Raw genomic sequence first — 15916 nt, 5'->3', positions numbered from 1 at the left:
AAAAAATTAGCCAGGCCTGATGGTGCGTGCCTGTAGCACCAGCTATTTGAAAGGCTGAGGCAGGAGGATTGCTTGAGCCCAGGAGATCGAGGCTGCAGTGAACCATGATTGTACCACTGCAATTCAGCCTGGACGACAGAGTGGGACCCTGTTTCAAACAAAACAAAACAAAAAAAAGGTACAAGAGGAAAAAAATTGATTTCTGATTGCCTCACTCAAGATAAGGTCAACATTGAAGGTGGGGGTGGAAGATGCAGTTTATGTAGGGGTCTGAAGATTTTACCATTCTAGGGACTGTCTTTAAGAAAGAGAATGCAAAATCAGATAGAAAAGTGAACATTTGACCGGGCGCGGTGGCTCATCCCTGTAATCCCAACACTTTAGGAGGCCGAGGTGAGCGGATCACGAGGTCAAGAGATCGAGAGCATCCTGGCCAACATGAGGAAACTAAAAGTACAAAAATTAGGCCGGGCGCGATGGCTCACGCCTGTAATCCTAGCACTTTGGGAGGCCGAGGTGGGGGGATCACGAGGTCAGGAGATTGAGACCATCCTGGCTAACACGGTGAAACTCTGTCTCTACTAAAAATACAAAAAATTAGCCCAGCGTGGTGGCGGGCGCCTGTAGTCCCAGCTACTGGGGCGGCGGAGGCAGGAGAATGGCGTGAACCTGGGAGGCGAAGGTTGCAGTGACCTGGGACTGTGCCACTGCACTCCAGTCTGGGCGGACAGAGCCAGACTCCGTCTCAAAAAAAAAAAAAAAAAAAAATTAGCTGGGCGTGGTGGCATGCGCCTGTAATCCCAGCTACTCAGGAGGCTGAGGCAGGGAGAATCTCTAGAACCCAGGTGGCGAAGGTTGCAGTGAGCCGAGATTATGCTGTTGCACTCCAGCCTGGCAACAGAGCAAGACTCCATCTCAAAAAAAAAAAAAAAAAAAAGAAAAGAAAAAAAAGAAAAGTAAACATTTCTATGGGATGAGGACGTCACAAGAAATTGCAAACAAAACAAAGCCGACAAACAGGATCTGCTACATAATTTGTGGGACCGAGGGCAGAAGGAAAATGCACAGTTCCCGGTTCAAAAAGCAGGGCAGGGGCGAGGACCTGGTGCCGTGGCTCATGCCTGTAGTCCCAACACTTTGGGAGGCGGAGGAGGGAGGATCGCTTAAGCTCAGGAGTTCAAAACCAGGTTGGGCAATGTGGCAAGACCCTGTCTCTACTAAAAATACAACAACGAAATAGCCAGGCACGGTGGTGCGCACCTGTGGTCCCAGCTACTCAGGAGGCTGAGGTGGGAGGATCGCTTGAGCCCAGGGGCCAAAAGCTGCATTGAGCGGAGATTCCGCCACTGCACTCCAGCCTAGCCAACAGAGTGAGACCCTGTCTCAATAAAAAAAAAAAAAAAAAAAAAAAAAAAAAAAAAATGGCAGGCCGGCTGCCGTGGCTCAGGACTGTAATCCCAGCACTTTCACGAGGCCAAGGCCCTCGGATCATGAGGTTGAGAGATCCAGACCATCCTGGCCAACATGGTGAAGCCCCATCTCTACTAAAAATACAAAAATTAGCTGGGCGTGGTGGCGCACGCCTATAATCCCAGCTACTCAGGAGACTGAGGCAGGAGAATTGCTTGAACCCGGAGTCAGTGGTTGCAGTGAGCCAAGATCGCGCCACTGCACTCCAACCGGGCGACAGAGCGATACTCGGTCTCAAAAAAATAAATAAGTAAATAAAAGCAATGCGGAAAACTGTTGTTAAAATTCTAAAAGATAAAGCTTTTTCCTTTTGCAGTCTCTTTTGCAACTTGCGCTGTTTCTTGTTTGCTGTTTAACATCATTCTAAGTAAAGAATAGAAAAATTTAATAATGATCGTGAACTTTCCCATTTGTCTTTATTTTATTTAGAGATGGAGTCTTGCTGTGTTGCCCAGGCTGGAGTGCAGTGGCAAGATCATGGCTCACTGCAGCCCTGAACTTCTAGCCTCAAGTGATCCTCCTGCCTTGGGCTCCCAAAGTGCTGGGATTACAGGTGCACACCACTGTGCCTGGCTTTTTCTTACATTTTTGTCACTGTACACTCCTTGATTGCCTCTTCATATTTCCTATAGCAAGAATAGAAAAACTGTCTTTTCTCTAGCATGGTTGATTGAAAAATAATTTTTTTGATAGTGCGAAAACATTTCTTTTATCTTCTCTACTTGTTTTGGTTATACCCTGGAAATTTTTAGGGCCACTGTCACATTTGGGAAACTCTCACATTTCTTTCACAGAAGAGCTGCAAGATTTCAGGGTACTTGTAGTTTTCTTGTGCAGGGACTAATGTGTGATAATTTTTGGATTTGTAATACTAGTTAACCGGATTATTGGCACTCCTTATATGTAATAGTTCAGTGCTTTTGGATATGACACTTCAATTGAGAGGCAGCTGAATTCTCCTTCCCTTCAATATGGGATGGACTTAGTGACTCTTATTTTTTTGAGAGAGGGTCTTGGTCCATCACCCAGGCTACAGTACAGTGGCTTGATTATAGCTCACTGCAGCCTCAGCCTCTTGGGCTCAAGTGATCCTCCCACTTCAGCCTCCTGAGAAGCCAGGACAATAGGCATGTGCTGTCCAGTTGGCCAACTACGCATGGCCGGTGACTCACTTCTTTTTTATTTTTTTGAGATGGAGTCTCACTCTGTCACCCAGGCTGGAGTGCAGTGGCATAATCTTGGCTCACTGCAACTTCCGCCTCCCAGGTTCAAGTGATTCTCCTGCCTCAACCTCCCGAGTAGCTGGGATTACAGGCGTGTGCCACCACAGCCAATTTTTTTAAATTTTTGGTAGAGATGGGGTTTCACCATGTTGGCCGGGCTGGTCTCAAACTCCTGGCCTCGTGATCTGCCCACCTCAGCCTCCCAAAGTGCTGGGATTACAGGCATGAGCCACTGCACCTGGCTGACTCACTTCTAATGAAAAGAATATGATAGAGATGCCAACTTGTCACTTCTGAGACTAGGTCTAAAAGGTGTTGCAGCTTCCTCCCGTTTCTGTCAAACCACTCCCTCTGGGGGAAGCTAACTGTCTGGTCATGAGGACACCAAAGCAGCCATCTGGAAAAATCCACGTGGTAAGAAACAGTCTTCTTATTAGCAGCCAGAAGGAGGCCTTCTGCCAATAGCCAAATGACTAAACCATCCTGGAAGAAGACTCCAGCCCCAGTCAAGCCTTCAGATGAATGCAACCTTGGCTGATGTCTTCACTGTAACTGTTGGGGAAAAATAATGAAAATAATATCTCCTGCTAACCCAGTAAAACTTCTGCTCCAAATATAGAAAATAATGAAATAGTTTTAGGGCTGGGTGCAGTGGCTCAAGCCTGTAATCCCAGCACTTTGGGAGGCCGAGACGGGTGGATCACGAGGTCAGGAGATTGAGACCATCCTGGCTAACACGGTGAAACCCCGTCTCTACAAAAAAAAATACAAAAAACTAGCCAGGCGACGTGGCGGGCGCCTGTAGTCCCAGCTACTCGGGAGGCTGAGGCAGGAGAATGGCTTAAACCCGGGAGGCGGAGCTTGCAGTGAGCTGAGATCTGGCCACTGCACTCCAGCCTGGGCGACAGAGCCAGACTCCATCTTAAAAAAAAAAAAAAAGAATGAAATAGTTTTATTAATGAATCAGCATCAGACTACACTGTGATGAGCATCACAGGCAGTCCATCAAAGTGATTTCAAAGACAAAACACCAGGCCGGGCGCGGTGGCTCATGCCTATAATCCCAACACTTTGGGAGGCCGAGGTGGGTGGATCACTTGAGGTCAGGAGTTCAAGACCAGTCTTGCCAACGTGGTGAAACCTAAGTCTCCACTGAAAATACAAAAATTAACTGGGCATGGTGGCGCACACCTGTAATCCCAGCTACTCAGGAGACTGAGGCAGGAGAGTCATTTGAACCCAGGAGGCAGAGGTTGCAGTAAGTCAGGATCACACCACTGCACTCCAGTCTGGGCAACAGAGTGAGACTGTCTAAAAAACAAAAAAAATACAGAACACCCTTTTATATAGGAAGGTAGATACAGTCCATTACATACCAATTAATAGTCTTTACCCAAAAGAAAAAAGAAAACTTCTCATATATTTTTTTGTCTTGTTTTTATTTCTTATTTTATTTTCACTTTTGCTGGGATTACAGGCACACACCACCACACCCAGCTAATTTGTGTGTGTGTGTGTGTGTGTGTGTTTTCAGTAGAGACGGGGTTTCACCATGTTGGTCAGGCTAGTCTTGAACGCCTGACCTCAAATGATCCGTCCATTTTGGCCTCCCAAAGTGCTGGGATTATAGGCGTGAGCCACCGCGCCCAGCCCAAATTTCTTTTTTAAAAATAATTTTACTTAATGTATTGAGCCATCAGTGGTTAGTTCTCATCCACATTGCCTGTCTATAGATTTGTGAAAGTGGTAACAGGTACGTAGGTAACAAAAGCATAGAGCTTGTTTGGTGAATCTTTGTCCTTATTACGTTTTCTGGGCAACCTCACACAGATGTGGTGTAGGACATTCCTTATACCTTTGGCCCAGAGAGCTTTGTTGAGCCTCACATCAATGTGCACCTTTGGAGTTCCCATCTCCTTCATGGCGAATTTCTGGATCTCTCTGTGTGCCCGAGGGGCACTTCTTGAAGCCCACTCCACCGATGCGCTGGTGTATTCTGGGGTCACCGCCTCACTAATGGCAGAATGACCCTTCTTCTCGCCACCCTTCTTTGCAGCAGCCATTCTGCCAAGCCCCAGTTGGAAAAAGTGGAATCAAACTTCAACATGAAGTTTGGAGGGTACAAACATCCAAACCATAGCACCCAGTAAAACTATCTGTTAAGAACCTGGGTAGGCCGGGTGCAGTGGCTCATACCTGTAATCCCAGCACTTCGGGAGGCCGAGGCAGTGAGCCGAGATCACATCACTGCACTCCAGTCTGGGCGACAGAGTGAGACTCCGTCTCAAAAAAAAAAAAAAAAAAAAAAGTAAAGAAAAGGGGAAGGAGAGGGCAGCAGCTGCCGAGGTCTAGAACTGTCCAGCATGCTGTGTGGACAGCAGTGGGAAGAGGATATTTACAAGTGAAGGGGAAAGAGCTAGTTGAGAGTGATTTGTGGTCACTGACGGACTGAGAGCTTGGGAAGGCAGGTGCCCAGCACAGACAGGGAATTCACTCTGAATTGGAGGAGTGGGGAGGGAGGCCTGGATGCCCTGTGATGAGGACGGGAGCAGATGCATACAAGTTTGTAGAAGAGGCATGGGGTGGGAGAATCCTGTCTGATAAAACCTTTTTTTTCTTTTTCTTTTTTTCTTTTTTGAGATGGAATCTTGCTCTGTCGCCCAGGCTGGAGTGCAGCGCCGCGATCTCAGCTCACTGCAACCTCTGCCTCTAGGTTCAAGCAATTCTCTTGCCTCAGTCTCCTGAGTAGCTGGGATTTACAGTCCCCCGCCACCACGCCTGGCTAATTGTTTGTATTTTTAGTAGAGATGGGATTTCTTTGTGTTGGCCAGGCTGGTCTCAAACTCCTGACCTCAAGAGACCCACCCACCTTGGCCTCCCAAAGTGCTGGGATTATAGGCATGAGCCACGGTGCAGCCTGTGCCTGATAGAATCTTTTCCCTGTGAAGCATCGTCAACTCATACAGAAATCTTTGAGGCCTCCTTGAGACTGGGACTATTATATCTCTGGCACCTGCAAAGATGGTGTTCTGGACTGAATTGTACCGCTCTCCCCCCACCACCAAATTCATTATGTGGAAGTCCTAATGCACAGTATCTCAGAATGTGAGTGTATCTGGAGAAAGGTAATTAAGGGTAAATGAGGCCACACGGGAGGGGGCTTAATCCAATAGGACTGGCTTCCTTAATCAAAGAGGCAGAAGCCTGGACAATATAGCAAGACCCCGTATCTACAAAATTAAAAAAAAAAAATTAGTCGAGCATGGTGTTACATGCCTGTGGTTCCAGCTGCTCGGGAGGCTGAGGCGAGAGGATTGCTTGAATCCACAAGCAATCCTCCATACCTCTGCATCACTTGGTGTTTACTGCAATCATGCAGTGAGCCATGATTGTACCACTGCACTCCAGCCTGAGTGATAGAGCAAGATCCTGTCTTCATGGAAAAAAAAAAAAAAAAAGGCAGGGTGCGGTGGCTCACGCCTGTAATCTCAGCACTTTGGGAGGCTGAGGCAGGCGGATCACCTGAGGTCAGGAGTTTGAGACCAGCCTGGCCAACATAGTGAAACCCCATCTCTACTAAAAATACAAAAATTAGCCAGGCGTGGCAGCATGCACCTGTAATCTCAGTTACTCTGGAGGCTGAGGCAGGAGAATCACTTGAACCTGGGAGGGGGAGGTTGCAGTGAGCCGAGATCGTGACACCGCACTCCCGCCTGGGCGACAGAGCGAAACTCCATCTCAAAAAAAAAAAAAAAAGAAGAAGAAGAAAGAAGGAAGGAGGAGGATGGAGGAGGAGGGAGGGTGGCAGGGAGGAGGAGGAAGAGAGGGAGGAGGGAGGAGGATGGAGGAGGAGGGAGGGTGGCAGGGAGGAGGAGGAGGAGAGGGAGGAGGAGGAGAAGGAGGAAAAGGAGAAGAAAAAGGAGAAGGAGATGGAGACGGAGAAGGAGAAAGAAATGCCAGGGAGTGCTGGGGAGAAAAGACCAAGTGAAGACACAGGGAGAAAGCCTGTCTGCAAGCCAAGAACAGCCTTGGGGGAGACCCAACCTGCTGACACTTTGATCTTGGACTTTCAACCCCCAAAACTGTGGGAAAACACATTTCTTTTTCCGTTTAAGCTGCCCAGTCTATGGTATTTTATCATAGCAGCCCTAGCAAACGAATAGAGGGAACAGGAAGAGAGAAAAGAAGTAAGGGCTTTATGTTGAAACCCCCAGCATGTGTGGCTCTTAGAGTGCATATATATATATATATATATATATATATATATATATATATATATATCAGCTATTTTCACTCAGAGGATGGGGCTTTTGGATTTAGACAGAATTCGGTTTTAGATCCAGCAAGTCACATAACCTTCCTAAGTTTCAGAGTTTTACCTGCAAAAAGGAGATAATGAAATCTACCTTGGAGGGTTTTTTGTGAAAGTAAAATGAAATGAAATCCGTAAAAACACTGAGCACACTAACAAACAAACATTAACGGATATCACTCTCTGGAAAGGTGGTATATCATTAGGCTACGTTATTTTGTTAGTATTATTGGAGATAAATGCATTCCTGAGGCATAAGTGCCTGCATTCACACCTTGTCACCTGGTGAGGAACTAGGGGGTCCGGGTGGATGTGGTACAGATATTGAGTCGCATACAGGGCTTTGCACGGACTCTGGGGTAGAACCACCATAAAACATAACCCCAGGTAACCAAACTCAGAGAGGCTGCCTTCTAAGATGTTCGTACCCAGCAATACACCTGGCACGTAGTAGGCAATTAAAAAGCATTGGCCGGCCTGGCACGGTGGCTCATGTCTGTAATCCCAGCACTTTGGGAGGCTGAGGCAGGTGGATCACGAGGTCAGCAGTTTGAGACCAGCCTGACCAACATGTTGAAACTCCAGCTCTACTAAAAATACAAAAATTAGCCAGGCGTGGTGGCACGTGCCTGTAATCCCAGCTACTCCAGAGGCTGAGGCAGGAGAATCACTTGAACCTGAGGCAGAGGTTGCGGTAAGCCAAGATCGTGCCACTGTACTCCAGCCTGGGCAACAGAACAAGACCCTGTCTCAAAATAATAATACTAAATATATAAAATATAAAAAGCATTGGCCAATGTGTGTATGGAGGAAGAGCTCTCACTGACTACTGAACATCCATCAGCATCTGTTAATGGGTCTGTTAGTTAACCCTTTCAGGGTTGTAAGTAATAGCAACCATTCAAACCAGCCTAAGCCAGGGAATTTAAATACATTTAAAATTCTTTTAAACGGAGGAAGAATCTGTTGGCTTGAAGACCGACAGGTCCAGTGTGTGCTTCAGGTATGGCTAGATCCAGGGACAGTGGGATGTATATGGTGATCTTCTCCCCTCTTTTTCTCTTCTGTACTAGCTTTATATCCAGGCAGGTGACTTTCATGTGGTGGTGTTGGAAGCCCCTCCTGACTCCTACCTTCTATACACCCAGAAATTCCAGAGCAAAGTGAGTCTCTTTTTCAAACAGTGCCAGCTGGAGGCCTGGACTGACTCTGAGCCACACAGCCAGAGTCAAAGGATCATCCTTATCCAGTTACCCGAGCTCCAGGCCCTGGGAGTAGGGGAGAGAGAATTTCTGAAAGGAGAAACAAGAAGCTTTTCCCAGCAGAAGGGTGAGACTGGTTGCCAGGCAGGCACAGACCACACTGCCTACTGGACTAAGTATCTATTTCATTTATTTATGTATTACTATTATTACTATTATTTTTGAGACGGAGTCTCGCTTTGTCGCCCAGGCTGGAGTGCAGTGGCACGATTACTATTATTATTTTTTGAGACAGAGTCTCCCTCTGTCAACAGAGCTGGAGTTCAGTGGCACAATCTTGGCACATTGCAACCTCTGCCTCCCAAGTTCAAGTGATTCTTGTGCCTCAGCCTCCCAAGTAGCTGGGATTACAGGCACGTGCCACCACACTTGGCTAATTTTTGTATTTTCAGTAGAGACAAGGTTTCACCACATTGGCCAGGCTGGTCTCAAACTCCTGACCTCAAGTGATCCACCTACCTCGGCCTCCCAAAGTGCTGGGATTACAGGCATGAGCCACTGCGCCCGGCCTGGATTAAGTGTCTGGATAGAGGTCAGGTAATTCATGGATGACCAGGTAAGACAGACAGAAGCATGCCACCTGGTGAGTACATGGGGATGGGGAACGAGATCTGTGCTGGGTCCAGGCAGCACCAAGGCCATTGAGAATTTTAAGGAGGCTGGGATCTGCACCCCTGGCCAAGAGGGTATGTAGTAGATTAATTGCAAAAGTGGTCCTGATCCTCCATCTATCCCTGAATCCACACCCTGTGTGGAGTGGTTTTGCGACATCTCTCAGCAGAGCCTGTTTCCCTTCCCCTAGAATCAGCTGGCCTTGTCATTTGGATGGACAGCAGATTGTGGCAGAAGGCACAGTGTACCAGCTCTGAGCCTCAGCCTCAAGCCATCTTCTGTGCCTTTGCTTGTTCACGCTCTTTGACCCCCGGTTCCCTCATAAAAAGAATCCTGGCGATTTGGGTGCAAAATGAGAGACCCCACAGGGCTCTACCAGCTTTTCCAGCCAAACGCCCTAGACATAAGATATCCTGGCCTGATTCCCAAAGCTGCTTCACTGACTCATAGCTGACTAAGGATGCAGAGCCTAGCTCAGATCAGAACTGGGACCCAGAGACTTCAGAGTAGGAAGTGATTGCTGTTTGAAGCCAATGAGTTTTGGGACAGTTTGTTATGCACTATTGTTGTAGCAAACAGAAAACCAATACAAGGCATGTTAGGGAGGAAACCCAGCTGGTGCTTGGCCTGCCACACTGTGCAACCAAGAGGTTAGGACCCCTGGAATGGACACGTGTTTCTAACTTGCAGGAAAATGCCATGTGGGCTAACCAGGCCTGGAGATCACGCCTGTTGCAGTCTATAATTTCTACACTCATGTAAGGTGTTTTGTTTTGTTTTGTTTTGTTTTTTCAGATGGAGTCTCACTCTGTCGCTCAGGCTGGAGTGCAGTGGCAGGATCTTGGCTCAACCCCCGCCCCCTGGATTCAAGCAATTCTTCTGCCTCAGCCTCCCAAGTAACTGGGAATACAGGTGCGTGCCACCACGCCCGGCTAATTTTTGGTATTTTTAGCAGAGACGGGGCTTCACTATGTCGGCCAGGCTGGTCTTGAACTCCTGACCTCAGGTGATCCGCCTGCCTCGGCCTCCCAAAGTGGTGGAATTACGGGCATGAGCCACCGCGCCCAAACTGCAGAGGTTTTAACTGACCTCCTGACATGTTTCCCAGAGACACAGGCACTGGGAACTTTCGGAAACAATTCCGCTTGAGCTGCTAGGGAGAAATGTATCCCACTAGCCACAACCCCCTTGCAGTATATATTTTGGTTTTGACGTTTTTGTATGGTAGTTGTGTGCAAGGAACAAAAAAGCAAAGATGGCTTCCAAGAGGGGCCTAGGGGAGACTGGGAAGAATGGAACAGGTCACCAGTACTGCCCAGGTGCAATGCAAGCCATTTGATTGCAGTGGGAGAAAAAGAATCCAAGAGACAGGATTAAAGCCCATTTCAGACTTTTCCAAAAAAAAAAAAAAAAAAGAAAGGTGCAATGAGGGAAGCTGTCTGATGCAAGGATCTGCCAATCGGATAATTAAAAAAAGGTGAAACAGTTCACACACCCTCCCTCCCTGCCCACCACGCCACCTGCTCCTGCTCCTGGTACCCAGGTACCTCCTGCTGTATGCCTAGGCACATGGAAAATAACCATTTGGGTCCCAAACACATCCCAGATTGTGTCATCTGCCCCCAAACCTGCCCTGGTCTCGTGACTTGCTCCAGGGAACATCACCATCCGTCCAGGTGAGAAGTCTGGCAGTCGGCCACCAGATCCTGCTCACCTCCTGCCTCAACACCTCCCCATTCTGTATGCTCTACCTTGACTATGCCTATTCCACTCCCAGGCTCCCCACTTCCAACTGGGCCACTTCTACACAGGTTCGGGTTTGTCCACTGCATGAAACCTCAATTCTGCAGCCTGACATAGGAGGTCTTCCTCCTACAGTCCTTCCTTCCCTGCATCTCTCCCAGGCCTCTCTCTCCTGTGTCTCTGAAGCCAGCTTCCAAGGCCCAGGCTGGGCGTGCCCATCCCCAGGGCCCCTTTACGTTGCTTTCCGCCCTCTCCCGTCTCGCGCCCACCTGCAGGGTCATGCTCAAGGGTGTCGGCCTCCTCGCAGGGACCCGCTAGGAGCAGGATCAGAAAAAAGGTCCACATGTCCCAGGAATGTGGCCACTTTGTAATCCACTCTCTGGGTGTCCCTGACAGCCCAGGAGCGAGGCGGGAAGTGGGCCCAGGAAGCCAACGGAGCATGGTCCTCCAGGCGCAGGTACACTCAGCACCCGCTCCTAGGGCATCTGGCTCCAGGGCTGGGGGTAGGAACAAGGGTTGGCAGAGGAGGGCACGGCCACAGCTCGGCGGCTGAGGTAGCTGCAGGAGAGGCTGGCGGTGTGCTCGGAGCCTAGGGTGTAGTGGCCCTGGACCTCAGCAGTGTCTGGGCTGCCCTCTCGGCCTCCATCTCCCTGCTCAGGCCGCAGAGGATGCGGCGTGGCCACTGTCACCAGGCCAGGGGTGAAACCATCCCGGAGCTGCGCGGGCCCTCCCCGGCCTGCAGGTCACTCAGCGCTCGCTGGGGAGGGGGAACACAGAGGTAGGGGTGGTCAGTGGTCCCAGGAACCTGTGACGCCTTCCCTGTCTCTTCCCACACTAGACAGCCAGCACTGAGGCTGCAACCCGCCCCACCAGGGGATTAGAGGGATGTGTCTCTCACGGGGGCCCCTTTCCCAGCCCTGGCTTCATGGAGGATCCCTTCATTTGGCCTCTGGTCCCCACCTCTCCAAAAGGGCCCCTCAGGTCTCCACCGGGGCTCACCTCGAATTTGCTCATGAACTCTGCAAAGATGCCGAAGAAAGCCTCAGAGGTGGTGGCCTTGGAATCCTCCCCGAAGAAGGCCAGCGCCTTGCCCAGCTCCTCCATGGCCTCGCGCTGCAGCCCGTCCAGCGCCCGAAGCGCCGGCTGGGCCGTCTCCAGGAAGGACTGACAGGCCTCAGTTAAGGAAACAGCCAGTCCGCTGATGCCCCCAGGGTCTCGAGTGGTGGCCCCAGACAGACAGGTCCCCTAGCAGCCCTATTCCCGGTTGGCCTGAGTTCTTCCAAGGGCCAGGTCCTGTGTCCAACAGGGAACCGGGTTCTGTTAAGGGACTCCAGTCTCACTGGCCACTAAGCTCATCTGGGAACTGGCCACAGCCAGTGCGGCCTCAGGCCATTCACCCCTGTTCTCTCTGCAGGGCCAGGCCCTGGGTCTCTGATCAGAAGCTTCCACTGCCACCTTCTTCCCCAACCAGCCATTTATAGTAGGCCCCTCTGTCACTCTCTAGGCCTTACTTCTTTTTTTTTTTTTTGAGACAGGGTCTTATTCTGTTGCTCAGGCTGGAGTGCAGTGGTGTGATCACAGCTCACAGGTCATTCCAGCGTCTACCTCCCAGGCTCAAGTGATCCTCCCACCTTAGCCTCCCAAGTAGCTGGGACCAGAGGCTCACACCATCACACCCAGATAATTTTTTGATTTTTAAAATAGAGATAGGGTCTATATTGTCTAGGGTGGTCTCAACTCCTGGGCTCAAGTGATCCTCCCACCTTGGCCTCCCAAAGTGCTGGGATTACAGGTGTGTGCCACTGCACCAGGCCTTAGGCCTTACTCTGTTTTCTAGAGCATTTGTCATGATCTGAAATTGTTCATAAGTTCATTTCCTACCGCCTAAGTGAAAGCTCACTCCCTCCTTGCACCTCCAGGGCTTAGAATAGCATCTGATACATGCAAAAAGATTCGGTGGTTGAATTGCTATCATGTTTTCAGCACTTAAAACCGTGCCAAGCTTTGTTCCAAGCTTGTTGAATCATCATTTAACACCTCTATGAGGTAGATAATCTCTATTTCACATGCGAACAAATTAAAGCACAGAAGACTTTAGCAACTAGTCCAAGATCACACAGCAAGCACTGTGGTACCTGAGCCATGGTTGAACCCACCAGGGTCATATCAATTAATGACCACTGTGGTGGCGGTTCTCATGACCCCTCTTTTTCCTGATGAGAAAACTGGGCTCAGAGACGGTAAGTGACTTGCCCATAGTCCCACAGCAGGTAAGCAAATGAGTCAGGATTTGGGCCTATGCCTGTCTGATATGCCAGGTCAATTTCCTTTGCAGAGGCTGCCTTTAATTGATTAATTAATTAATTAATTAATTTTGAGACAGAGTCTTGCTCTGTTGCCCAGACTGGAGTGCAATGGCACGATCTTGGCTTTCTGCAACCTCCGCCTCCTGGGTCCAAGTGATTCTCCTGCCTCAGCCTTCTAAGTAGCTGGGATTACAGGCACATGGCACCACACCTGGCTAATTTTTGTATTTTTAGTAGAAACAGGGTTTCACCATGTTGGCCAGGCTGGTCTTGAACTCCTGACCTCAGGAGTTGCCCTCCTTGGCCTCCCAAAGTGTTGGGATTACAGATATGAGCCACCGTGCCTGGACTGCCTTCATTTTATTTTTGAGACAGGGTCTCACTCTGTCACCCGGCTAGAGTGCAGTGGTGTGATCATACCTCACTGCAACCTTGAACTCCTGGGCTCAAGTGATCCTCTAGCCCCAGCCTCCTGAGTAGCTGGGACTACAGGCTACATGCACCACCATGCCAGGCTCATTTTCAAATTCTTTTGTAGAGATGGGGTCCCGCTATGTTGCCCAGGCTGTTCTCAAACTCCTGGCCTCAAGTGATCTCTCAGCTTTGACCTCCCAAAGTGCTGGGATTACAGGCATGAGCCACTGTACCTGGCCCAGAGGCTACCCTTGAATGTGACCATCTGTCTTGTCTCTGGGGACCTCCAAGCCCAAGGAAGCAGGCCAATACCCCTAGACTGAGGGATGCTAGAGTGGACTAACCCTCACCTAAACAGCCTCAGTTTTCACATCTGCAAAACATCTGGGTGGGCTGGGCACGGTGGCTCATGGCTGTAATCCCAGCACTTTGGGAGGCCGAGGCGGGTGAATCACGATGTCAGGAGTTTGAGACCAGCCTGACCAACATAGTGAAACCCCGTGTCTACTAAAAAATTCAAAAAATTAGCCGGGTGTGGTGGTGGGCACCTGTAAACCCAGCTACTTGGGAGGCTGAGGCAGAGGAAGTGCTTTAACCTGGGAGGTGGAGGTTGCAGTGAGCCGAGATCGCGCCATTGCACTCCAGCCTGGGCGACAGTGCGAGACTCCGTCTCAAAACAAAACAAAAATCTGGGTGTGAAGTGGGTGAAAGGAGATGGTGAAAAGCACCTTGCCCAAGCTGTAGAGTTTGCTTAATGATTCTCTGCAGATCTTCTGCCTAAGAGGAAGGGGCAGGGGTGGATCTGACATCAAATTCCTACTCAGACACTCACCCGCACCAGGCCCCATGTGCTGCAGTCAGAGATATGTGACAGGCGCTTTCATCACCTACTGCCCTGGCCACAGGCACAGCCCCCAGACCTCTCCTCCTTACCTAGCTTCAGCCTTAGGGAAAACCCTGTGTTCCCTGCCAAGGGGTGTTGGAGCCAGAGATGGGGAGCAGGGAGAAGTGCCACATGCCCTTCTTGCCTGTCTTCCTATCTGGGCCTCTGTCACCCACTGGCCAGGCCCTGCTGGGGGGCTCAGTGGGAATGTCCCACCCTGACAGGCTGCTCCTTGTAATTTTGAGACTTAGCTCTGGGCTACAGTGCCCCAGAGGACAGATGGGACAGTGGCTTTGGGGCACTCAAAAGAGCCCTGGCTTCCGTTACGCACAGACTTGGCATTATAAATGCCTTGGGATTGTAAATGACCCAGGGCTAAGCGCAGTGGCTCAGGCCTGTAATCCCAGCACTCTGAGAGGCTGAGGCAGGTGGATCACCTGAGGTCAGGAGTTCAAGACCAACCTGGAAAACACAGTGAGCCCATGTCTCTACCAAAAATACAAAAATAAGCCAGATGTGGTGGTGGGTGCCTGTAATCCCAGCTACTTGGGAGGCTGAGGCAAGAGAATAGCTTGAACCTGGGAGGCGGAGGCTGCAGTGAGCCAAGATCGCCCAACTGCACTCTAGCCTGGGCAACAGAGCAAGGCTCTGTCTCAAAAAATAAATAAAATAAAATAAATACATACATACATACATAAATACATAAAATAAAATAAAATAAATTTATAATCCAGGATGGGACACGGTGTTATGGCTCATGCCTGTAATCCCAGCACTCTGGGAGGTTGAGGCAGGCAGATCACTTGACCCCAAGAGTTTGAGATCAGCCTGGGCAACATGGCAAAACCCTGTCTCTACTAAAAATACAAAAATTAGCCAGGCATAGCCTGGGTGACAGAGTGAGGCCCTGTCCCAATCAATCAATCAATCAATCAATAAACAGCCCAGCATGGAGCCTCTTCCAGGAACCCTGGGTGCACAGCAGCCTGTGCCCAGAATCTCTGCAGGAAGTCAAGGTCTCCAGTGGCCACTGGAGCCATAGCCAGCTCCACCCAACCATCCCACCATCCAGCCTGGTGCAGGAACAGGCTGCTTAGAGGATGCTGACATGACCACTGCAAACTTGTCCTCGCTGGAGGGGGAAATGCTCTCGCAGGCATCCTGTATCTCGCTGATAGTGCCATGGAGGTCGGCCAGGTCGCTGGTCAGAGCCCGTTGGTTCACTGTAGGGAAAAGGACAGAGGCCACATGGGGCCACTCTCCCAGCCCAGGACAGCATGCCTCTGCCTCATCCACCCACCCAGCATACCTTTGGCAGCCAGGGGCACGGTGGGCAGGTCCTGAGCAAAGCCCAGGAGTTCAGGGAAGTGCTGGCTCAGCGATTTGGCAAGGATGTGCAGGAAAGTGGACTTCCCATCTACTGTCTTGGTGGAGTTCAGCTGCAAGTGACCCCCAACATACATCCCCATCAAGGACCCCATCACATGGGGTCACATGGGCCCAGCTTCTCCTGGACTACTGTGGCATCAGTGATCAATTCTTGCCCCTCCCCCTTTTTTTTAAATAGCAGGGTCTTGCTCTATTGCCCAGACCAGAGTGCAGTGGCTCCATCATAGCTCACTACTGCCTCAAACCCCTAGGCTCAAGCAATCCTTCCACCTCAGTCTCCCAAGTAGCTTGGACTACAGGTA

General features: G+C 50.0%; 1 protein-coding gene across 13 annotated transcripts in view; it reads right to left on the bottom strand.

Moving 5' to 3' along the window:
* Positions 1–10971: 10971 nt before the first annotated feature.
* Positions 10972–15916, bottom strand: part of GRID2IP (Grid2 interacting protein) — a 43290-nt gene continuing 38345 nt past the window's right edge. For all 13 annotated transcript variants that reach the window (XM_065541650.2, XM_074034405.1, XM_074034403.1 and 10 more), the window contains 4 exons: positions 15535–15664; positions 15330–15448; positions 11622–11786; positions 10972–11379 (listed from right to left, as the gene is read on the bottom strand). In XM_065541650.2, coding sequence (XP_065397722.1) covers positions 11308–11379; positions 11622–11786; positions 15330–15448; positions 15535–15664 — 486 coding nt within the window. In that variant the 3' untranslated portion in view covers positions 10972–11307. The remainder of the gene's footprint in view (positions 11380–11621; positions 11787–15329; positions 15449–15534; positions 15665–15916) is intronic.

This window comes from Macaca fascicularis, chromosome 3 (genome assembly GCF_037993035.2).
Source record: "Macaca fascicularis isolate 582-1 chromosome 3, T2T-MFA8v1.1".
Lineage (NCBI taxonomy): Eukaryota > Metazoa > Chordata > Mammalia > Primates > Cercopithecidae > Macaca > Macaca fascicularis.
The sequence above is the reverse complement of the archived record's forward strand: the minus strand, read 5'-3'. Positions and strand labels throughout refer to the sequence as shown.